This window comes from Scomber japonicus, chromosome 7, assembly GCF_027409825.1.
Source record: "Scomber japonicus isolate fScoJap1 chromosome 7, fScoJap1.pri, whole genome shotgun sequence".
Taxonomy (NCBI): Eukaryota; Metazoa; Chordata; class Actinopteri; order Scombriformes; family Scombridae; genus Scomber; species Scomber japonicus.
Genome location: NC_070584.1, coordinates 30,489,884 through 30,514,441, shown reverse-complemented (window position 1 = coordinate 30,514,441; position 24,558 = coordinate 30,489,884). Strand labels below are relative to the sequence as shown.

Here is a 24,558-nt window from a genome sequence, read left to right as displayed (position 1 = left end):
GATAGACTGTGAGTTATGACAAGTAGAGGAGGAAGTCTGGAGCATCACACTCATCAGCCAGAGTCTGTCGATGAACCTCGAGACTCACTTTGATTCTACGGATTTTAATTGTGTTAAATCTGATTTCACCGGGTTTTAACGTGCACATTTCTCCATTGTGGGACTAATAAAGGAATATCTTATCTTATCTTACTTCTATTTTAATCTTGCTCTATTTTTTACAACCATCTATTAAAGATCTGTTTGCCAAGTTAATAGTAATGAGGAGTTTTTAATTTAATAGGTAGTTTGCATTTTGGTTACAGATCATTGCGGTTTCCTAGCTGCCAACTTTCTTTCTTTCAACATTTTCTTTGATTTTCTGATACTTTACATTCAAGTTGTTCTTATATTCCTAATTTTGGCTTTCATCCTGCAGGAAATGTAACCCCAGATGTCTGTGAATGTAGCTCCTTGCATCAAATAGGCCTAGTTTTCTTTTACAGCCACCGTTCGAGTCTGCAGGGGGTTTGTTTGATACTCAAAGGCTCGATTTTGGGGGGAACAGTCGGTATGAAGTAAACACTGTCATTGAACTGACTGACAGATCACATTAAACCCAGAATACTGAATCATAATCTGCAGACTAACAACTCAAACATGGTGCAGGAGTTTTGGACATGAAAGCATTCCCCTGCTGTGTGCTGTCAGAGATACTCGGGGTTCGGATAGTTATGCTTTTGGTAATCATGTCTGACATTAACAACAAGGAAAAGAAGAAGTAATTCACATACTTCTGAAAAAGCACTGCTGAGAAATAGAAATTAAAATTTTCTTTGATGCTCAGGCCAATTTTCTTGGCTGGTTTCCAATACACTACTTTATAAATTCACCCCCAAAAAAAAGAAAATCCTGATCTAACGTGTTTCTTTGGCGCCACCTGCTGGTAGAATTAAGCACCTATAACAGGGGAGTCAAACTCATCTTCATTCAAGGGCCACATAGAGACCAATTTGATCTCATGTGGGATCATTAAAGAGATGGAGGGAGGGAAGAGAGGAAAGATGGACAAAAGGAAGGAGGGAAGAAAAGTAGGAAGGACAGACAGAAAGAAGGAAGGACGGACAGAAGAAAGGGCGGAAGGTAGGAAGAAAGGAAGGAAGGAAATAAGAAGGGAAGGAAGGAAAGACGGACAAAAGAAAGTAGGGAAGAAAAGTAGGAAGGACAGACAGAAGAAAGGGCGGAAGGAAGGAAAGAAGAAAGGGAGGGAGGAAGGAAGGAAATAAGAAGGGAAGGAAGGAAAGACGGACAAAAGTAAGTAGGGAAGAAAAGTAGGAAGGACAGACAGAAGAGTGGAAGGAAGGAAGGAAGGAAGGAAGGAAGAAATGGAGGAAGGAATGAAGAAAGTACAGATGGAAGGAAGGAAAAGAACACAGGAAGGAAAGTGGGCTGGATTGCACCCCTCAGCGGGCCGGTTCTGGCCCACGGGCCGCATGTTTGACACCTCTGGTATAGATTGTGGGTCAGATGTACAAATATTCATCTGTTTTTATCTCCACCAACATATTCAGTGTGTGTTTCTCTTCTGTATCGCTGTGTGATGATTGAATGACTTTTTTTTTCTTTTTCATGTTTCAGCGTCTGATTGAAACTGCTTCCTGGGGAGAAGATTCTGCCGCCATCGAGCAGCAGCTCATCAGCCACCAGAAGTTTCACAGCTCCATCCAGAGGAGCGCCGAGGTGGATCGAGCCCGGGACGAACTGGTGGGTTCAACTCACCTAAAATACCTAAAATAAAGATTGGACTGAGAAAAATAACTCCGACATTGGCAGCAAAGCTTTAAATTTGTATTATCTCTTTTACTAGTTGCATTTTACTTGATTTTATGAATTTTTTTATTCTATTTTTTTAACTACTTTTTACTATGTACTATTTTTATATGTACTATTTTTATTGCTATTTTTATTCTTATATTCCATCTTATTATTACATTAATGTTTTTATTTCTTTCCTCCTTCCTTTAAATACTGTATTATTCTCCTTTTATGTGAAGCACCTGGCACATGTAATTTATTTTGTTGTAAAGCAATTTGAGCTGCCTTTATTGTATGAAAGGTGCTATACAGATACAGTTATTATTATTATTATTATTATTGTTATTATTATTATTATCATCATTATTATAATTAAATCTGCCCAAAGACACCAGTGACTGCAGTTTTAACCCATTTGTGCAGCTCTTTTACCAAACTCCATTCAAACTATTCTACATGCTCCAGAAAGATGCTCTGTAAGCAAATAATTGCAGTTTTCCTTCTCATATACACACCGATAGTAGCTGGTACATGAAAGGAAAACAGTGAAAAAAATTGGAAATATTAAAAAATACAACTTAAAAACAAGAAAAATAGAAATAGAGCAAGAAAACAAAAAGTTAGTCTAAAATATGAGAGTGCAGTTTTAAAAATAATGATTTGCTTTAAATGCAAATGGAAGATAAAAAATGTAAACTGCTTTAAAAAGAGCTCAATCATAAGCACATATTCAAATTTAGGGCTGATATACAAGGTTTGATTGTCTTCCCGCAGATTAAAAGAGGAGAGAAAGGAAATCTTCATGCTCTGGACCAAGAGTGGGACAGTCTGCAGGTGAGAGGACGAGAAGAATTCAAGTTGTGTGCTTTCAGGTAAATCCGTGGAGCTCGTTGTTTGAACTTTCTTCCTTCTTCTTCTTCTTTCCAGCAAATGTCGTTCAATCGGTCGCAGCAGCTGAGAGAGCTCGATCAGATCATTCAGGATATATCCAAAGAGATCATATGGGTGAACGACAGAGAGGAGGAGGAGCTGATGTTCGACTGGGGAGACAAAAACATCAACCAGTACATCCCACAGAAGCAGGAGAGCTACTCGGTCAGTAAAAATCAACAGGAAGCAAAAAAAAAGAAAAAGAGAGAGAGAATTGGGTTCGCTTTGATCCCCTGTATAGAAATCCATGTTTAATTTCAATTTCTAAGAGTCTATTAACATTCTTGGCAATCCTGTGTGAACCTAAATTACACCAACGCCTCTTTTTAAAAAAAAAAAAAGAAGTTAATCTGCATCTCATAAGGGAGCAATCATCTGTGGTAGATTAGGTTTTTGGCAGCTGCAGTCAGTCATCCACTTAAAGCGAAGCCACACAGTGTTCCTCCAGCTGCATCCTCGTGTGATTACTAAACCTCTCCTTATATAACAGAAACTGATGAGCGCCCTGGAGGGTAAAGAGAAAGACTTGAATAAGCTGAAAAACAAAGTGGATTCCCTCCTGAAGAACAAACACCCGGCCTCGGACAAGATTGAGGTGCGGACTGATTCCTTTTCATTATGTGTGTCTTCTCCCAGGAAGCTGTAGTTATCCAGGAGCTTTGGTGTTTTATAACGTCTCATTTTGACATGTTTTTTTTTTTTTTTTCTTTTTCAGGCATACATGGACACTCTGCAGACTCAGTGGAGTTGGCTTCTTCAAATCACCAAGTGCATTGACGTGCATCTGAAGGAGAACGCAGCATACTGTCAGGTAACACTAACTCATGTTTACCGTTGCTGCTGTTTTAAAGCGATGGTTCGACGTAATTTCAACCTAGTGTCATATGCACCATGAGGTCTATCTAATCAGCGCCTCAGCCCTTTATTTTCATTTGGTCGGAAAATAGTGGAGTTACTTCTACAGTAGTACAAATAGGGTCTTTACTCATAAATCGATGCATTGGAAAGTTTGTAAGTACACCAGGAGTTTATTAAAATAAACACTTACCTGATGGCTTTTACTCTGTGGCTACTGCTAAAGCTGTTAACATTGTCAAAATAGCCACAGAGTCTAAATATATTATATATCATCTAAAATATATTACAAGACAAAAAACATGCTTTCTTACATGCTTTGGTAAGACAAGCTCCAGGAGGGAGTTACACAAATGTTCTCACCAGTAGCTCCGGTGTTCTCGTGAATTTGGCACCAACCGCTCCTTTGATCCCACCTGGAGGTCCTCCAAAGATATTTCAGAGACCTTGACTCACCTATAATCTTAACTGGCTTAGGGAGTCCTTTGCCTCTGGTGTAGGTTTTACTCACAGGGCTCTGCAAACGCCTTCACTCTTTTTCAGCCACAGCTACTTGTGAGACCCCTCCTGTATTGAACGCACGTACTTCATTAACAGTGTGTGTGTTTTTTCCAATAGTTCTTCAAGGACGCCAATGAGACGTACAGTTCCCTGCAGAAGGAACATGAGACGATCCGTAAGACGTTCACCTGCGACAAGGACACATCACTGGAGAACCTACTGGAGCTCCTCAAGGGACTGGAGGTACGACAGCTTCAAGCGTCCCAAAGAACAAACCAATTAGTCAACAGATTTGTCGCCATGGGTGTTTTTATGCAAAATGAGCTTTTAGTAATGTTTGAGTTCACACCACAGGCTGTATAAAAGAAATGGACGTAACATCCATGACGTCACCCATTGGTTTGTGGACTGCTGCTCGGAAGCCAATAGTTTTGAATCTAGGCAGCGCCATCTTGAAAATTTCAGGTGCATGCTGGGAAAAATAAAAACACGGAGTCTACTCATATGGGCATGGGGTGGGGCCATGGGCGGAGCGGGGAGGTTGCTATGGTTGCGAGGGCTGAATCTCGAGGACATTGGTCAATCAACCTGTCAATCAGGACGTAGCCACGCCCTAATGCATACCCTGCTTTATCGTCAAATATAAAATCAGGGAGGCCAAAATGTCCCAAATGAACATACTACTGCATTGAAGAAGGCTTTAAACTAGCGATTGAGACCATAAACACATTTTGAAAACGTTTACTGAGGTTAGAAATCAAGTGAGAAGTTGGTGAATTCTCCATTGACTTGTATAGAGACGGTCGCCCCCTGGTGGCCTTTTGATAGAATGCAGTTTTAAGTTACTTCCACATTGGCCTCATTTCAGAGGACCAGAACTCCCCGCCTGCAAGCGCCCCATAAAACAAACCAATTAGTCAACAGATTTGTCACCATGGGTGTTGTTATGCAAAAATGAGCTCTTAGTAATGTTTGAGTTCACACAAGAAAGTTTTTGGTCTTTAACAAGCAGGAATTTTTTGACAGATCATTCTGCGTGACTGCTTTCATCTTCAGTGAAGCAGGAACACAGGAGGAAAGAATTGAACACATCCACTCAATTACACAGAGAAATCTCAACACTATTTTAAAGTTTATAGTCGAGGACAATCTATTAAAATAAAGGAGAGAGCTCCCATCGAAAGCTCTTAAAATATAGAACAGGGGTGTCAAACATGCGGCCCGTGGGCCAGAACCGGCCCGCCAAGGGGTGCAATCCGGCCCACTTTCCTTCCTGTGTTCTTTTCCTTCCTTCCATCTGTCCTTCCTACTTCCTTTTATCCTTTCTTTGTTCCTTCCTTCCTTCCTTTCTTCCTTCCATCTGTCCTTCCTCCCTTTCTTCCTTCCATCTATCCTTCCTCCCTTTCTTCCTTCTGTCCTTCCTCCCATCTGTCCTTCCTCCCTTTCTTCCTTCTGTCCTTCCTCCCATCTGCCCTTCCTCCCTTTCTTCCTTCTGTCCTTCCTCCCATCTGTCCTTCTTCCCTTTCTTCCTTCTGTCCTTCCTTCCATCTGTCCTTCCTCCCATCTGTCCTTCCTACCTTTCTTCCTTCCTTCCTTTTGCCTCCCTTTCCTTCCTTCCCTTCTTATTTCCTTCCTTTCTTCCTTCTTTCCCTCCATCTTTTTAATGATCCGGCCCACATTAGATCAAATTGGTTTGTATGTGGCCCTTGAATGAAAATGAGTTTGACACCTCTGATATAGAACAACTTTTTTTATGATAGCAGCGACTTTAATGAGCTTAAGCTGTTTTATTCTGTTGAGTTATATTGATTTAAAGTGTCTATCTAGTATTTTATTCTTTCTCATTTTGATGATTTTCTTATTGGACTTTCTTCTTTAATAAGGTAAACTTTCATGTTATTATTTTTATTGATCTTTTAACCAATTGTTTTTTTGTTTTTTTTTTAATATCCAGAGAGAGAAAGAGAAGATTATGGACAACAAGAGGCAGGTTCAGCATCTGGTCATCAAGTCTAAGAGCATCGTGAGGCTGAGACCCAGAAACCCCGAAGAGAAGAGCAGCAGCCAGGTCATCGTCAAGGCTTTGTGTGACTTCAAACAAGACCAGGTCAGTTTCCTGATGATCATATCAGTCTCTTACATGCTTGTTTGGAGACATTTAAATATGCACAGTGTGTTAATATATAAGGGTTAGTGATGTGTCTTTGTGTCCATGTGGTTTAGTTTAAATTTAAAGGGTTGAAATGTGAAAATAAACGTATGAATAACTTGCACACATTCTTTTTTTGTGGATCCAGCATCAAATTTCTGCTTTTATTTCATTTTGAGAGAATATATTAGAGGATTATGGCAAAAATGTCTAAGTGGTGTAACCAAAAAAACGTTGTACCAAATAATTCAACTTGCTTAAAAACAGTAAATTATTTCTCATGTAGTTTAATTGATAAATTCATTTTCTTGGGCTCAACAGAAAGTGATCTGTAAGGACAACGAGGCCATCCTGAAAGACAACAGTCAGCGCAGCAAATGGCACATTACTGGCCCGGGAGGACTGGACATGTTGGTTCCGTCTGTGTGTCTGATTGTACCACCTCCCAATCCACTCAGCATCAGTATGGCCAGCAAGTAAGACGCACTAATTGTTGGGTTTTTTTGTCCTGACATACGAGTCAATTTATTTGTAGTTCTTGGAGGAATCAGAAAACCAGGTCTCTTTGATGAAAAGTCATATTTTCTCTGTTTGGTCTGAAGGAACGATCAGTACTACGAGGCGATCCTGTCCATCTGGAATCAGCTGTACATCAACGTGAAGAGTCTCATCGCCTGGCAGTACTGTCTCATGGACATCAAACAGATCAACTCCCTCACCATAACGATGGTAAGTTATGAATAAACTCTTTTGAAGTCGGCCTCTGTCGTCTCACAGGGATAACGAGGCGGTGCAGACAACATGCAATATGTGATTCATCTGAAGTAAGAACAGGAAATCAGACCTGGACGTAACAAAGCTGTCATTGTTCATCCACAACAATATAATAGATTCACCCTGTTAAGTCTGAGAAATCAACCCTGTCATGATCCTACATTTAGATTTTATTTCATTTGTTTATTTAAAGGTGTTCAACACACACACACACACATATATATAGCACTTATACCTTATACCTTTCCTCCCTTCCTTCCTTCCTTCCTTCCTTCTTTCCTTCCTTACTCCTTTCCTTCTTTACATCCTTCCTCTTTTCCTCCTTCCTTCTTTCCTTCCTTCTCTTTTGCTCCTTACTACTTTCGTTCCTTCCTTCCTTCCTTCCTTCCTTCCTTCGTTCCTTCCTCTTTTCCTCCCTCCCTCCTTACTCCTTTCCTTCCTTCCTTCCTTCCTTCTCTCCTTACATCCTTCCTCTTTTCCTCCTTCCCTCTTTCCTTCCTTCTCTCCTTACTTCCTTCCTCTTTTCCTCCTTACTACTTTCGTTCGTTCCTTCCTTCGTTCCTTCCTTCCTTCCTTCCTTCCTTCCTCCCTCCTTACTCCTTTCCACCCTTCCTCCCTTCCTTCCTTCCATCCTTCCTTCCTCCATTCCTCATCAGCTGTAGCGTCATTACAGTTTATATTTCCCTCCACAAAAACAGGAGAATTCATATTTAAATGTGACTGTAACCAAAGCGAGCATTAATTAACCAAAACTTTACCAAAGCAATGTGTTTAAATGTGGTTTAGACCTAAGTCTTACATTGTGTGTGTCTGTCTGTGTGTGTGTGTGTGTGTGTGTGTGTGTGTGTGTGTTCAGCTCGCCCGAATGCGTCCCGAGGAGTACCGTCAAATCATCAAGAGCCTGGAGACTCACTACGAGGAGTTCAAACTGAGCAGCCACGGCTCCCAGATGTTTGTTGACGATGACAAGAGGGGCATCGAGAACAAGTTCACCGAAGCCCAGACGCACTACGACAACCTGGTGGTGCAGCTGCCTGTTTACAGTCAGTATTATAAAAAATGTCTCGTACACTTCCTGTGATTCTTGAATGATTTAGCAGAATTTATCTTCTTACAGGCCAAATGTAGAACGTTTTATGACTTAATTTGCATCACTGGTACTTTTAACCCTCCTGTTGTCCTCGAGTCAAGGAAGGAAGGGAGGAAGGGAGGAAGGAAGGAAGGAGGAAGGAGGGAATACAGAAGGAGGAAGGAAGGAAGGAAGGAAGAAAGGAAGGAAGGAAGGAAGGAAGGAAAGAAGGACGGAGGGAGGAAGGAAGGACAGAAGGAAGGAAGAAAGGGGGATGGAGGAAGGGAAGATGGAAGGGAGGAAAGGGAGAGGAAGGGAAAAAAAGAGAAGGAGGGATGAAGGACAGAAGGAAGGAAGGAAGGAAGGAAGGAAAGGAGGAATGCAGCAAAATCAATGTCTGTATGCTTTAGAGTCGACATGTAAAAGAATTAGTTGATTTCTTCTTCAAATGATCAAAGCATGACCTTGTGGCTTCCTCACAGTTGCACAACAAGAACAACTACAACAAGAAGAACGACGGAGAGCAGAGACGAAAGTGAAGAAAGAGGTGGTGAAAGTGACCAAGACGGAGCCTGTGGTGAAGAAGAAGAAGGTGGTGGTGGTGTCTTCCTCCCGGAGTCTGTCAGAACTGCACGCGCTCAGATTGAGGCTGGAGGCTGCCGAGGGTTCGCTGAGTCAGCATGTTCACATCTGCTTTGGAGAAGACGGGTTTCACGATTGTGGCGTTAAGATTACACAACTAGAGGTAGACACACAAACTCAGAAATACAAGCAGACTAATGGCTTTAAATTAATACATTACAACAACTGGACCTGTGCATGTATGTTTTTTTTTGTAGGCCGTGCATCGTGATGTAGACTCGATACGCCAGGAGTACTTGCGTCTGAAGGAGCGGATTTTAAAGGAGCTGGAGGGAATGACCGATTCGGATAAAGCCCAGTTCCTCCGCAGTGAGGTCGCAGTCATCGACCAACGACTCGCCAGCCTGGAGAGCGGCTCATCAGCTTACCTGCAGAGGTAAACCTACATTAACAAACTCAAAACTCAAGCTTTGTTCATTCAGGAAGTCACAGATAACTTGTTTAACTCATATAAAACAATACACACACACACACACACACACACACACACACACACACACACACACACACGCACACGCACACACACACACACATACACACACACTATTACTATTTAACTAATCACAAGTATTATTAACCCTCCTGTTGTCCTCGAGTCAAGGAAGTAAGGGAGGAAGAAGAAAGGAAAGGAGGGAGGATGAAGGAAGGAAGGAAGTGAGGGAAGAAGGAGGGATGGAAGGGAGGAAGAAGGAAGGAAGGAAGGGAGGAAGGAAGGTAGGAGGGAGGGCAGGAAGAAACGTAGGAGGGAGGGAAGAAGGAAAGAAGGAAGGTAATGGGGAGGAAAGGAAGGAGGGACAGAAGGAAAGAATAAAGGGGGAAGGACAGACGGAAGGAAGGAAGGAAGGAAGGAATAAAGGGGGAAGGACAGAGGGAAGGCAGGAAGGAGGGAGGGAGGAAAGAGAGAGAAGGAGGGAGGAAGGAAGGAAGGATATAAGGAAGGTAATGGGGAGGAAAGAAAGCGAGAGGGAGGAAGGAAGGACAGAAGGAAGGAATAAAGGAGGAAGGACAGACGGAAGGAAGGAAGGAAGGAAGGAAGGAAGGAGGGAGGGAGGAAGGAAAGAGAGAGAAGGTGGGAGGGAGGAAGGAAAGAGAGAGAAGGTGGGAGGAAGGAAGGAAGGAAAGAAATAAGGAAGGTAATGGGGAGGAAAGAAAGTGAGAGGGAGGAAGGAAGTTGTTATAACTTTGTTCTACTATCATGTCATTAATTTTCTGTTTATAGCTCAGCCTTCAGTTATGGGTGCCCACAAGTGTGTTATAATGAAATAAGCTTCATATTAACTGTTAAAAATGCTGAACAGGAAGTAGTATCAAAAGCCTTCGATAGATCAGATCTTAGGAGTGTAGTACAGTGGGTTATCATCACATTATTAACCACCATAGAGGCACAGAGTAGCTTTCATTTGTAAGATCTTAGACAGACAAGACAGCTTAGATACGGACGGATAGTTATTTAGGTCCCTCGCTTACATGCAGTGGAACAACTCCAGCTGATTTATATGAGGGAGTTTTAGCAGAAGTTGAATTTAAAAAGTGTTCTGTAAGTCATTCTGTAATATCAGGAGCACTGCAGATTTCCTTTCCTTATATTATACTTCTGAACATATCATTGATCTTTGAGTGAAATGTGATACTATGACTTATCCTCTGCTCTCTCACAAACCAAATTATAAAAGAAGTTACTCTTGACAGGCAGCTCTAGCACATCATTTAAAAAAAAAGAATGTATTGAACTTCATCGCTGACTGTGAAGCTAACTTTTATTTAATCTCATCTCTCTCTCTCTCTCTCTCTCTCTCTCTCTCTCTCTCTCTCTGTCTCTCGCTCTCTCTCTCCCTGTCTCTCTTTCTTTCTCTCTTTCTCTCTCTCTTTATCTCTCGCTCTCTCTGTCTATCTCTGTCTCTCTCTCTCTTTCTCTCTTTCTCTCTTTATCTCTCGCTCTCTCTGTCTCTTTCTCTCTCTCTCTGTCTCTCTTTCGCTCTCTTTATCTCTCTCTCTTTCTCTCTCTCTCTCTCTCTCTCTCTCTCTCTCTCTCTCTCTCTCTCTCTCTCTCTCTCTCTCCTTTATCAGACTGCGAGCTCTGAGGGACCTGCTGCAGAGCGTGGCGCAGGCTGAAGACATAGTGAAAGTTCACGAGGCGAGACTCACAGAGAAGGAGACCACTTCTCTGTCGCCAAGTGAAGTGGAAGAGTACATGTTGACTCTGAAGGTAGTTTATGAGCGATATTATGTATATACTCCTAAACTTTGTCCAAAAATCAATACTTTTTTGCATGAACATGTATTGCATGTAAGTCAAACATAATCTCTTGGGGATACTGACCCTTTGGCAAACTGCAGCTGGAACAGAATAACAGAGCATATTTGTGCATGGCTCACCGATCACCCATCAGGTTGAATTAGAGAAGCTGGTGTGAGAAGACCAGGGAGTTATTTTCTGTGGCTTTTTAAAGGCTACTCCATGAATTTAGCATTGCACTCCTATGATGGACAGTTTATCAAACTCGATACAGCAGAAATAGAGATAATTATATTTTTTACACCACACATCCTTTGTCCTTATTCTTGTTATGAGAGATAATGTTTCCTCAAGCTCATTAATTTTCTTTTTTTTTTATATATATATGCTTTATTCTAGGAAGTGTATAATATGGCATACAGAGCTTAAACAGAACTTAAACATGTAGTACTTCCATTTTTTTCTCCTTTTTAGTAGATTGCTCTTATCACACATAAACAAACCAAACAAATACAAACAAAACCCCTACTCCCAGCCACCCACCCACCCAGGTAGCCATTCATTTTCAAACCTGTAGTCTTCGGACTTGAGGCAATTTATCAGACTTTGTGCTGCAGCCCTCTGACTTCACACAACCTTTCTCACATATGCAGTAGTACTCCCAAACACCTGTGAACAGACTGACAGACTTGATGTCAATATCACTTCTGACTGATGTTTTCCTGCATGTCGTGTGTTCACATGTAGAATATTAAGGCAGAGTTGGATCAGAAGAGGCATTTCCTGACCTCCATGGAGTCAGAGCTCTCTAAGGCGACCCACTGGAACAGTCAGGTGGGAGGATCTTTCCACAGATGTGACATGATGCTGTGCCGTTGCACGGAGCAGGTGAGCCTGCTGTCAGACCGCTGGAGACGAATCGATGGACAGATTGACACCAGGTATGTCTCTTTTATTGCATGTAGTGGTCTGCCTAATAATGAAGTGCTCATCTATATGATTATTATGTCGTCCATAATCATTTTTGATATTTTAAAATGTATTTGTTGTTTGAGTCATTCATCAAGTAAGAGGAGCAGATGATACTCTTTAAATCTCTATTGAGTATTTACTATAGGCTTATTTAGTTAGTTATCATTTTCTCTTCTGTTGTATTATATTTGTACATTACTAGATACATTTTTCTTTTGTTTTTTATGTGTCACAATGTCCTTATACCTCCTTTAGGGGTCAAAAAGAAAAAGTGAAAAAGTAAAAAGCTGGCACTAGCTTGTGTTCTGCTTCTGGGAATTGGAATGGGATTTTTTTCACTGTTTCCTGACAATTTATAGATTAGAATAGATTAAACAGGCAACTTATTAATTGAAAAAATAATAGAGACTACGACCCACGTCCCTAGACACAGGACAACTCATTTACACCAGCCTGCCATCAAATCAAGTCTTTTTTATAACAAGAAAATCCCACTCTCAGGCTTTTTCTCAGTATCTCACAATCAGCAACAGTCATCAATGTGTCTCTTGAGAAAGGTACAGAAGTTATGGGTGCTCTCTGTTCTTTCTCCTGCTCTTGCTCAGACTCCAGGATTTGCAGTTGTATCTGCCTCAGCTGCAGCACTACAAGCAAACCAGTTCCTCCCTCATCGAATGGATTGATGTCACACGGAAGAAGCAGGACACCCTGCAGGCCTCCAAAATACACAGCGTCGAGGCTCTGAAAGACCACATAAATACCCAGAAGGTCTCCTGCTCAGCCTCTGTTACTATTAATCAACCTCTTGAGAGTCTATGCCCATTTGTGTTAAGTCATGAGAGACCTGACATCTTTATATTCTTCTCCTCAAGGCACTGAACTCAGAAATCAAAGCGAAGAAGGAGACATTAGAGAGAGTGCTGCGGGACAATGTGGCCTGTGTGAACTCCATCAAGGTAAGGAGGCCTAAATATATCTAGACTTCAAATGCATCAAACAAATGCATTTAACTTTATTTTCTCACACCTGTCTCAATGTTTCTTTACAGGAGTATGAAACGGACCTTGCCTCATACGCCTCTGGTTTAGAGACTTTGCTCAACATCCCCATCAAGAGGACAATGCTGAGATCGCCATCGATGGATCTTAATGAGGAGGTAATTTAACCCAAGTGGATAACTTTTTTTTCATTTTCAATGCCTGAAGATAAAAGGAAGGGGTTAAATAGTGGGGCAATTAAATTATTCTTAAGTGAATCTGTGAATTTAAGTGATTAACCCTTACTGTGTTTTTTACTCCTAGGCTATTCAAATCCAGACCCGTTACATGGAGCTGCTTACCCTGTCTGGTAACTACCACAAATTCCTGGGAGAGCTGCTCAAAAACATGGAGGAGCTTAAGGTACTGAATATGTATTTTGTAGATTATAGATAAATATTTGTGGATGTATAACTAGAAAACAATTTTGTACCATATCTGTTTTATACAGTGTAATATTTCACTGCTCTGTTTACAGCTTGTTGTGCTGCCACCAAGTGGCCAAAAATTAGTAATGCAAGTTGGGTGTTTGGTAATTCCATGATGATGAATTTGATGGTGAAGTGCAATGCCTTTTTAAAACTACCTTTGCATTCATCTTCACTGTATCTTGCTTTCAGATACGAAACACCCGGATTGAGCTGTTAGAGGAAGAACTTCGCGAGTTGAGGGAAAATATGCAAGAGTGCAATACCAAGAACAAATCACTGGAAGACGACATTTCCCGCTACCTGCTGCAGCTGTCCCAGTCAAAGGAGCAGCTGCTGTCAGTGGAGGAAGTGAAGAGAAGCACGGTCCTGCAGTGCACTGCCACCAAGGACAGCCTGGACACCACTCAGAGCCAGCTGTCAGACCTCAGCGATCAGATGACAAACATCAACTACTTGCTTGAGGAAGAAAGGAGGAAGAAGAGGCTGGCAGAAGAACGCTATCTTCAGCAGCAGGAGGAGTACGAATCAACGCTGAAGAAGAGGCAGTCAGAGCTCGAGACTGTTAGCTGGTCCAAGATAGAGCTGGAGAAGAGTTTGTCAACTAAGGAATACGAGCTTGAACTGCTACGTCGGCAGCTGGCTGAGGAAGCAGAGAAGATCAAGGAGCTGCAGAGGGAGATGTCAAAGGTAAGGAGCCAATGCAGTGCGGAGGTCAATAACTTAAAGCTCAGCTATGAATCCCAGATCCATGTCACTCGTGTGGACATCCAGAAGCTGGCAACCCAGAAGGAGGAGGATACAGCTGAGCTCCAGCTCCAGTGTGACAGGGTGGAGGCAGAGAGGAGGGATCTGGAGGAGGAGCTCAGGAGGCTCAGGATGTCATTCAACCAAACAGAGGAACAAAGGAAGAGAGCAGAGGGAGAAACTCACAGTCAGCAGTTGGTTATCACAGAGGAAGCACGCAGGAGGAGAGAACTGGAAAGTCAGGTGGAGTTGTTGATAAGGCAGAGAGATGAGGAAAGTAGCCAGTACAGGGAGGAGCTGGGTGAGCTCATGAAGACCCTGCGGGAGAAGAATGAAGAGCTGGCCTACATCACACACAGTTTAGATGAGGAGACCCGCAGGAGGAAAACCACAGAGGAAGGCCAGGGTGTGCTTGAGCAGAGTGTGTCCCAACTGCAGGTAAAGCTGACTAATTCATCAGTAGCTGTGACCCAGCTGAAGGAGTGTGAGGAGGAGCTTCAAAAGGTGCGTTTCGAGCTGGAGAGACAGATCAAGGAGCGAAGCAGAGTAGAACAGAACATGAACAGGGTACAGGGACGCCTCAAGGACCTTCAAGGTGTGAGAGATGGTCTGGAGAGCCAACTGGAGATCCTGAGGAAAGCCAACCAAGAGGAGGTGGCTAGAAAAAGGCAGCTAGAAACAGAACTGGAAAGCACCACTATGACCATGAAGGAGTACAGCAACACCATTGCTACGCTACGCCAGAGCCAAGAACAAACCAGCATGTCAGAAAAGAGAGGTGAAGGAGAACGTCTCAGGTTGCAGGAGGAGCTGGAGAGGAGCTTGAAACAAAACAAGACATCTTCAGAGCACATAACAAAACTGAATGCTGAGCTGAAAACCCTGCAGCAACAACTCCTCCAGGAGCAGACACGAGTCAAAGAGGCAAATCTCAGAAACGAGGGTCTTTACAAAACTATAGAAGAGAAGAGTAAGACACTGAACGAGAACTCTGTTGAGCTTAAAAGGCTGAAGGAGATGATAGAAACCCAGACCAAAGAGAGGCTGAAGCTGGAGGAGGAGCTAAGGGCAGCACGACATGATAAAGAGGAGATCTTGAAATCCAAAATGGGAAGTGATGACGATCTGTACTCTCAAATCACAGCACTGGAGCTACAGCTGCAGGCCAGTGAGCGTCACAATGTAGACTACCGCAACCTGGTCTCCGAACTCTCCTTGGAAAGTGAGAAACTCAAGCTGGAGACTGAGAAAATAAGAAAGCAAGCCATCGAGGTACATGGAAGAAAAATGTCTCCTGGACTGTTCTCATCTTTTCAAATCAGAGTCCTACCTTGGAACAATCAAATAGTTTCGACTGTCTATAGCCAACTCTTTGCCTGCCCTCTAGATCCCTTATAGTTACTTCCAACTTGGTAACTTCGATTTAAACACATACATCTGTATGTGTCTAAATGAACTTGCATGTCAATTACTTGCATGCAAGTATAATCTATTCTGCGCCTCTCTGCTTGCCGACCTCCCTGACCTAGTGTCTCCCTGCTCACTGTGCAAAAATGTACAGCCCGCATGCTTTTTTGCCTTTGCTTCTTTTGCCCAAAACTATCAACACCGTCAATGACGTCACTGCCGCCGGTCTTCTGGTCTTATACAATTTGATTATTGTTCATCATCATATTGTTGTCATATGTTGCACCTTTGCATCTTAATAGCTTGTAAGATGCAATCTGCAAATGTGTAAAAACAGCACCCTAACCCTAACAATTAAAAAAAAATGTCCACTCAAAAACATCCAAAATTTCTTGAAAGAGAAAATTCTTGCTTTTTGAGATCAAGTCAATCAAGATTGGCACCCATCTGTTTACATTATCTACTGTATCTGTGCTGTTTTTCACATTTGCAGAATGTAGTCTACTATGATTTAAAAGAAGTAGTTTAGTGTAGGGTAGTAGTGTTAATAGTAGTTGTAGTTGCTAGTTTTGGGGAGGTTGATTTAATGAAAACTTAGGTGTATTTGAAATTTCTTATCAGTATTAATGATACTTCCCCATTTTGCAAGACATTGTCTTAATTTTCCTGTTTTCTTATAGAATTAGAAATTTGCATATCAGACTGCTAACTCAACAAAGCAGCGCACACACTTGCTGTTTAGGTCTTTTGACCCACACTTGGGCAAAAAGGCTATCTTTTCTAAAAAGCATAATACAATTGACTTAAATTAGGTAGATTACATTAATGCATTTTTATTATCATAACTAATAGCTTTTTGTCTGTTCAATTATAGTATATTTCACACACACTGTGAACACACACACACACACACACATTGAAAAAGTTGACTTTTTCAAATTTAAATTATACAAATGGAGGTAACAAATAGGCTCAAGCTAAATCAGCAAGAAAAGAAACTGTCAACTTGTGATGTCATATTTATTGCTCCTAATAAAGTTGTGAGCCAAATGTTGGACCTCCTTTCAGTATTTTTGCTTTTGCTATTAGAAGGATCAAAAATAGCAAGTATGTGTGCTGTCCTCCTTGCTAGAATCATAGTTTACCATTAAGAATAACTAGTAGCAGTGCAAATTTACTGGTGTTGAGGTGTAGTTGTTTGTTTTATAACAATGTCTGATAGTGGTTTCAATTGTATTTCAATTTTGACTTGTTCTATCCCATTATGATTGATTATATACTGTGATGTAAAATGCTGAGACAAATGATGGTTCTTAATATACTGTAGACTAGATGTTTTTAAATTGACTAAACTTTTCCTCTCTCTCTTCTCTCCTCTATTTTTCTGCAGACTACAGCTTCCATGCAGTCCATTCAGTCCCAGTACAATGAGATTGTGAATGAAAGAGATACTCTGTTGCTGAAACTGAAGTCGTTAGAAAAGGACAGAGATCGCCTCAAAATGCTAGAGGAGGAACTCAGTCGTATCAAACTATCTTTAGAGTCTGAAGTTTGCAACAAGCAACATATACAGGATGAGAATGAGAAGGTGAAGAAAGATTTATGTTACTGGAAGGACCAGCATGATTGTAAGCAAACACTGGTTATACAGTATGAAACAGACAAGGATCGTCTGGAGAGGGAACGGAACTCGTTGAAAAGTGAGATAGAGAGGTTGATGAGGGAACTAAAGGAGCTTGAGGAGACATATCGAAGTAAATTGACACTCCTCCAGAAAGAACTAGTTGAGCTGAATGTTGTCAGACAAACCATCGAGGATGAGTTGAAGAAAGCTAAAGAGCCCCCACCCTTGGTTTTTGATGGCGTCCGCAAGCCAGTCACAGCAACCCAGTTGCATGACTGTGGTGTTTTGGAGGAGCCAACATTCAGCCAGCTTTTGAAGGGGCATAAGACTGTCTCTGAGGTGTCTGGTGACAAAAAGGTCAATCTAAAAGGGACGGGCCCAATAGCTGGTGTGATAATTGAAAGTACAATGGGTCCACAGTCTGTTACTAGTCCCATATGTAAAATGACCTTCACTGAAGCTAAGAATCAGAATCTCCTGCCATCAGATAGCGTTGACCTGCTCCTGGATGCACAGGCTGCCACAGGCCACATCATTGACCCCAGAACTAATCAGAAGTTGACAGTTGAAGAGGCACGTTATCAAGGTGTAATTGATGAAGAGGATCGAGAGAGGTTGTTGGCAGCAGAGGCTGCAGCTCTTGGATATAGTGATCCCAGCTCAGGCAAACCCCTTTCAGTATTTCAGGCCATGAAGAAAAGAATGATTGACAGGAACACAACACTGCGCCTGCTACAAGCACAGGAGTCTGTGGGGGGCATTCTAGACCCTATTCTTAGTGTGTTCCTTCCCAAAGACACAGCCATTGAACGTAATCTAATTGATGAAGACATATATCGTGCTCTCAATCAGAGGCCTGAGCTCTATCTGGACCCAGAAAGTGAGGATGGTGTAACCTATATGTCGTTGAAGAGGAGATGCAAAGTAGATCCACACACAGGCCTTCTACTTCTTCCTGTACCAGAAAAGCTAGACCCCTCCAAACTCATCTTTGATGGTGTTCGGAAACCTGTCACAGCCAAGCAGTTGCTTGATTGTGGTGTCCTGGACAAACCAACATTTAAAGACCTAGAGAAGGGAAAGAAAACTGTCCCAGAGGTATCTGTAGACAAAAACATCAGTCTGAAGGGGACTGGGCCCATTGCTGGTGTTTTAGTTGGGAATCGTATCAAAATGTCTTTGTCAGAAGCAAAAAAACTGAATCTTCTGCCCCTAGAAAGTGCAGATTTGCTGCTGGATGCCCAGGCAGCGACTGGCCATATCATTGACCCCAGCACCAATCAGAAACTGATAGTAGAGGAGGCATGTGCCAGAGGAGTGGTGGATATGAGTGATCGAGATAGATTATTAGCAGCAGAAGCTGCTGCAGTGGGCTACCGGGATCTGAGCACAGCAAGGCCTCTGTCAGTATTTGAGGCCATCAATAAAGGACTAATTGACAAGAACACTGGGCTTCGCCTGCTGCAGGCCCAGGAGTGTGTCGGAGGCATTCTAGATCCAAACCTCAGCGTGTTCCTCCCTAAAGACACTGCTATCAAGCGCAGTCTTCTGGATGAAAACCTCTATCGTACTCTAAACCAGACCCCTGCGTGTTACCTTGATCCAGAAACTGAGCGTGATGTCAGCTATGGGGCTTTGAAGAAAAGATGCAAGGCAGAGCCTCACACAGGTCTGCTACTTTTGCCAATCACTGAGAGGAAAGACCCTTCCAAATTGTTGTTTGATGGTGTCCGTAAGCCAGTCTCAGCACAGCAGCTGTTTGAGTGTGGAATACTTGACAAGCCTACATTTAACCAGCTACTAAAGGGGGAGAAAACTGTCCCAGAGGTGTCATTGGACAAAAAGATCTTTCTGAAGGGGACAGGATCAATTGCTGGTATAGTTGCTGGACTTTCAGGGAAAATGTCTTTCTCAGAAGCCAAGAAACAGATGTGCATGCCCATAGACAGTGCAAATTTGCTGTTGGATGCTCAGGCAGCAACTGGCCATATCATCGACCCACGCACCAATCAGAAGCTGACAGTAGAGGAGGCATGTGCCAGTGGAGTGGTGGATATGAGTGATCGAGATAGATTATTAGCAGCAGAAGCTGCTGCAGTGGGCTACCGGGATCTGAGCACAGCAAAGCCTCTGTCAGTATTTGAGGCCATCAATAAGGGACTAATTGACAGGAAGACTGGGCTACGCCTGCTGCAGGCCCAGGAGTGTGCAGGGGGCATTCTAGATCCCAACCTCAGTGTGTTCCTCCCTAAAGACACTGCTATCAAGCGCAACCTGCTGGATGAAGACCTCTGTCATGCTCTAAACCAGATCCCTGCATGTTACCTTGACCCAGATACTCAGCGTGATGTCAGCTATGGGGCTTTGAAGAATAGCTGCAAAACAGAATCTCACACAGGTATGAAGCTTTTGTCCATCACTGAGAGGAAAGACCCTTCCAAATTGATGTTTGATGGTGTCCGTAAGTCAGTCTCAGCACAGCAGTTGCTTGATTGTGGGATCCTAGACAAACCAACATTTAACCAACTAATAAAGGGTGAGAAAACTGTCCCAGAGGTGTCAGTGGATAAAAGGGTTTTCTTGAAGGGAACCGGGTCAATTGCAGGGATTGCAGCTGGACCTTTGAAGAAAATGTCCTTTACAGAGGCAAAGAAACAAAACATTATATCTTCTGACAGTGCTGACATGCTACTGGATGCTCAGGCAGCCACAGGTCACATTATTGACCCAAGAACTAATCAGAAACTGACAGTAAAGGAAGCATGTGCAAGAGGAGTAGTGGATAAAAAGGATGAATCAAAGTTGTTTGCAGCTGAGTTTGCTGCTATGGGTTACCAAGACCCAACAACTTCTAACCTCCTGTCAGCTGGTCAGGCCATGAAGAAGGGACTAATTGACAAGGAAACTGCTTTAAGAATACTTCAAGCTCAAGAGTCCGCAGGGGGTATTTTGGATCCTACTCTCAGTGTATTCCTACCCAAAGACATAGCTGTGGATCGGGATCTCATTGATATGGACCTATACCAGGCCCTGAATCAGAGTCCTGTGGTCTATCTTGACCCAATCACCCAACAAACAACTAGCTATGTGGCTCTGAAGAAAAAATGTAAAGCAGATCCAAGCACAGGCCTTTTGCTTCTCCCTGAACCAGAAAAACCAATAACTGTCCAGGGGCTCAGGGACCAGGTGTTAGTCCAAGATCTGGTAGATGCAAACCTGCTGGAACGGTCTGATATGGACCGACTGAGGGAGGGCAGATTGACAAGCCATGATATTGAAGATCGCCTGCATTCCTACCTGAGAGGTTCCACCTGCATAGCAGGAGTTTATGATGAAGCCAGTAATAAGGTGATATCCATCTATCAGGCCATGAAAGACGGACTGTTGCGACCTGGGACCACTCTGGAACTGCTTGAAGCCCAAGCTGCTTCAGGTTTTCTAGTTGATCCTGTCAACAATCTGTACCTGACTGTAGGTGATGCCTATAAGAAAAGACTGTTCGGGCCAGAGTTCAAGGACAAACTGCTATCAGCAGAGAAGGCTGTGACTGGTTACAATATGCCTGGTACAGACAACATTATCTCCCTCTTCCAGGCCATAGAGAAAGGTTTAGTGGAGAAAGGTCATGGCATCCGTCTGCTAGAGGCCCAGATTGCCAGCGGTGGTATAATTGATCCTGCACATAGCCACCGTATTGATGTAAATGTAGCCTACAAGAGAGGTTACTTTGATGAGAAAATGAACAAGATCCTGGCTGATCCGAGTGATGATACTAAGGGCTTCTTTGACCCTAACACACAGGAAAATCTAACCTATCTGGACCTAAAGAAACGCTGTATCACAAATAAGGATGGCCTTATCCTTTTGCCGATCATAGACAAGAAAAAGCAAGAGTCGACTTCCAAGAACACCCTGAGAAAGAGAAGAGTGGTAATTGTGGACCCAGAGACTAACAAAGAGATGACAATACGTGAAGCCTATGACAAAGGGTACATCGACTACGACACCTTCCTGGAGCTGTCCGAGCAGGAGTGTGAGTGGGAAGAGACCACTATCACTGCTCCAGATGGATCTAAGCGGTTTGTTATCACTGACAAGAAGACTGGGAGGCAGTATGACATTTCTGAGCTGCTTGAAAAGCGAGTAATTGATCAGGCAGTTTTTGACCGGTACCGTTCGCATGCCATCACCCTTACTCAGTTTGCAGATATCATCACCAGTAAGACCAAACATGCATCATCATCACCAACTTCAAGATCAGCAGCCTCAGGTGCATCTTCAAGTACAACTTCTGTGACATCGTCATCAACTTCAAGATCAGCAGCCACAGGTGCATCTTCAGGTACATCATCTATGACATCGTCATCTACTTCAAGATCAGCAGCCTCAGGCGCATCTTCAGGTACATCATCTTCAACTTTAAGAACATCATCGTCATCATCAGTCATGTCAAGGCCTTTGTCACCTACTCTTTCTAAGATGACTACAACAAGAACTACTGTTACAGAGCGAACCACTTCACTCAGCAGTGTAGGTGAAGAGTTTCCTGATAACCTTAAGCAAATATCCAGTGTTTCTATCTCTCTCGCCTCTCCCTTTGAAACAATTGGTGACCAAGAACCTGTGGGTGCCATGTTTGACACAGACACTTTAGAAAAGATAACCATCACGGAGGCTCTAGATCGTGGTCTTGTGGATACCATCACTGCCCAAAGACTGCTGGAGGCCCAGGCCTGCACTGGAGGAATTGTCAATCCCACAACTGGCCGTAAGCTGAGCATCCAAGAGGCCGCCCGTATGGGTATAATATATGACGACATGGCCACTAAACTCAAGGCTGCCCAGAAAGCTTACATTGGCTTTGAGGATGTAAAAACCAAGAAGAAAATGTCAGCTGCGGAGGCTGTGAAGGAGATGTGGCTTCCATATGAGGCAGGCCAGAGGTTCATGGAGTTCCAGGTTGTAACAGGGGGGCTTTATGACCCAGAAATGGGCTGCAGAAGAACCATAGAAGATGCTTTAAAAATGGGCTGGTTGGATGAGAGAGCAGCCCAGAAGCTCCATGATGTCAGACACCACGCAAAGAACCTAACATGCCCCAAGAGCAAGCTAAAGATCTCTTACAAGGAGGCTCTTGACAATTGCATGGTGGAGGAAAGCACCGGGGTAAGAATGCTACAGGCGTCGTCTATGTCTTCCAAAGGCATCAGCAGTCCCTACAATGTCTCCTCTGCTCCTGGATCCACCACGGGCTCAAGGAGTGGCTCACGACGAAGCTCCCGCAGAAGCAGTGTGGACTTGGGCTCCCCCACCTCCTTATTAACCAGTCGCTACAGTCACAGCAGCCTCACCACCTTCTCCTCCAGATCCTTGAAATAAACCAAAAACAAAACATTAAAAAAAGTCCTGCACATTGTTTATGAATCAGAATTGGTTGGGGTATTGTATTGTAAAAGGAGAATAATGCAAAGGTTAATGTTTTAAATTCTTAAACTTTTTTGCATAGTTTTAGATTTTTAGCTTTGTTTGTCTAATCTTTAAGCCTTTAAAATGCTATAGTTTAAAGGATCATGAGAATGAACACATCAAAGATATTTTTGTGACAATGAACTTAAGTATTAATGGCAGCCATCTTAAGGTATTTGGATTGAAAGTAAAGTGTAATTAATATAATTGTTACTCCTAGAATAGGCCTAGAAATTATTGCCATATTGTTTGTTTGCATACACATATTTCAAATTTTCCAAAAGCTCATTTTGAAGCTTTACTTCGGTAGCATAATGGTGTTATGTTTGCATTTATTTTACAGCTAAAACAGCCTAAGTGCCTATTTTGTGTGGGGAGAGGTGCAAGCTTGGATTGCCTATACTAGCATAACTATAATTTTGTACTGCATTTGTTTATCATGGGTGTTTTGCTTCCAGTTTTGTAAGTTTCTCAATAACTCAAAATAAAAGGCTAACATTTTGCTCATATTAATTCATGACTGTTCACTTATTCATGGTCACACTATCAGACACACTCAAAACACTTTAAATTGATACTAGATAAGGGGATATTCATTATTTTGTGTCATAGTTTTAGCAGCTCAACCCTTGTTGTTACAATACTATGAAATGGGACTGATGAACATTTAGTCTAAAAGGCGTAAAGCACACTCACATTTAAGGACACTGGGGGGAAAGTAATATCAGATTGGTCAAGTTATAAATGGTCAAATCAACTGTTAAAGACAAGTAATAGTAATAATAAAAAATCATTTGTTTGACAAAAATACCTACATTGATGACGTCACTGTATTTATTTTCTTATTGATGTTATATTGTTTACAATTTGCTCGACATCCAATAATTATTCATTTTTTTCAATGAGTCTTCAGACCTTGAGGACAAGTATTGGAGCAGATTCAAATTAAAGAGTTAAAACATGTTAATTATTACTGTAAAAGCACCTTCCTCAGTAAACAGACATCTTTATGAATAGTTGGTATTATCAAATGTCTTCATATAAAAAGCCAGAAGTTTAAAAACAAACAAAGAAGCTGGCCAACTGTTTAAGCCCCGCCCATACATATCAAACCCCGCCCATATTCCACATCTATAAATATTCCCCAAGTTGCTCCTCCCCTTTCCATCTTCCCTCCCGGCTAAAAGTTAAGAGAGAAGATGAAGAGACGTTGGAAAGTAATGTCGGTGAGTGAATTGACGTTGCTACAATAAAAGCAATAAACGAAAAACTTTGTTCACATCTCATGGTGCTTTTGTTGCTGTATATTGTTGTTGTATAAGTTTAGGCTATTTTGGTAGGTTAATGGTCAACATTTAGCTTGTGTAGTAACATTATCCTACGGGAAGTTAGCGTTGTTGTGGAACCGTTAAGGCTTTTTTTTAAAAATAAAGCTTTATTGATTCAATAAGCATCATTTACAGAAACCACAGTAGTAATATGAAAATAGGGAAGCAAACAGATATACAACACCAGGGGTTACAAACAAAACATAAATATGAAATAAAAATGGTGTACACAATATAAAATATATATATATATTAAAATTAGAACAATACATTCAATTTGGACCACAGCTTTTCTATTGCAAGAGGTAGATAATGTTTTTAATGTAGGACTGCCTCCTTTTTAAAGGTACAAAAGGAAGGTTTCGTTTTTAACACTTTATATTCATGAATATGATACTTGGCCAGGAATATGATGAGATTGCATAGAAAAAAAATAGTCTCCTATAACGCAGACCACGAGGGCTGTGATTAGTTTAATTGGTAGCAAAAAATATACAGTAATAGATAATAAATAGAACATTGTGTGACAATCATGTGCATTATAATAAAACACTGCAGAAACTCAAAATAAATGTCATTACACTTAAAATAAGTCTCAT

General features: G+C 42.0%; 1 protein-coding gene across 1 annotated transcript in view; it reads left to right on the top strand.

Moving 5' to 3' along the window:
* Positions 1-23,138, top strand: part of LOC128362303 (desmoplakin-B) — a 31,447-nt gene extending 8,309 nt beyond the window's left edge. Inside the window, exons 5-24 of the mRNA XM_053323044.1 lie at positions 1,618-1,743; positions 2,569-2,628; positions 2,722-2,889; positions 3,215-3,319; positions 3,440-3,535; positions 4,198-4,323; positions 6,035-6,187; positions 6,551-6,705; positions 6,832-6,958; positions 7,860-8,046; positions 8,555-8,817; positions 8,912-9,090; positions 10,782-10,920; positions 11,698-11,891; positions 12,528-12,690; positions 12,795-12,878; positions 12,971-13,078; positions 13,224-13,322; positions 13,580-15,406; positions 16,932-23,138. Of these exons, the coding sequence (XP_053179019.1) occupies positions 1,618-1,743; positions 2,569-2,628; positions 2,722-2,889; positions 3,215-3,319; positions 3,440-3,535; positions 4,198-4,323; positions 6,035-6,187; positions 6,551-6,705; positions 6,832-6,958; positions 7,860-8,046; positions 8,555-8,817; positions 8,912-9,090; positions 10,782-10,920; positions 11,698-11,891; positions 12,528-12,690; positions 12,795-12,878; positions 12,971-13,078; positions 13,224-13,322; positions 13,580-15,406; positions 16,932-22,544 (9,972 nt within the window). The 3' untranslated portion in view covers positions 22,545-23,138. The remainder of the gene's footprint in view (positions 1-1,617; positions 1,744-2,568; positions 2,629-2,721; positions 2,890-3,214; positions 3,320-3,439; positions 3,536-4,197; positions 4,324-6,034; positions 6,188-6,550; positions 6,706-6,831; positions 6,959-7,859; positions 8,047-8,554; positions 8,818-8,911; positions 9,091-10,781; positions 10,921-11,697; positions 11,892-12,527; positions 12,691-12,794; positions 12,879-12,970; positions 13,079-13,223; positions 13,323-13,579; positions 15,407-16,931) is intronic.
* Positions 23,139-24,558: the final 1,420 nt, after the last annotated feature.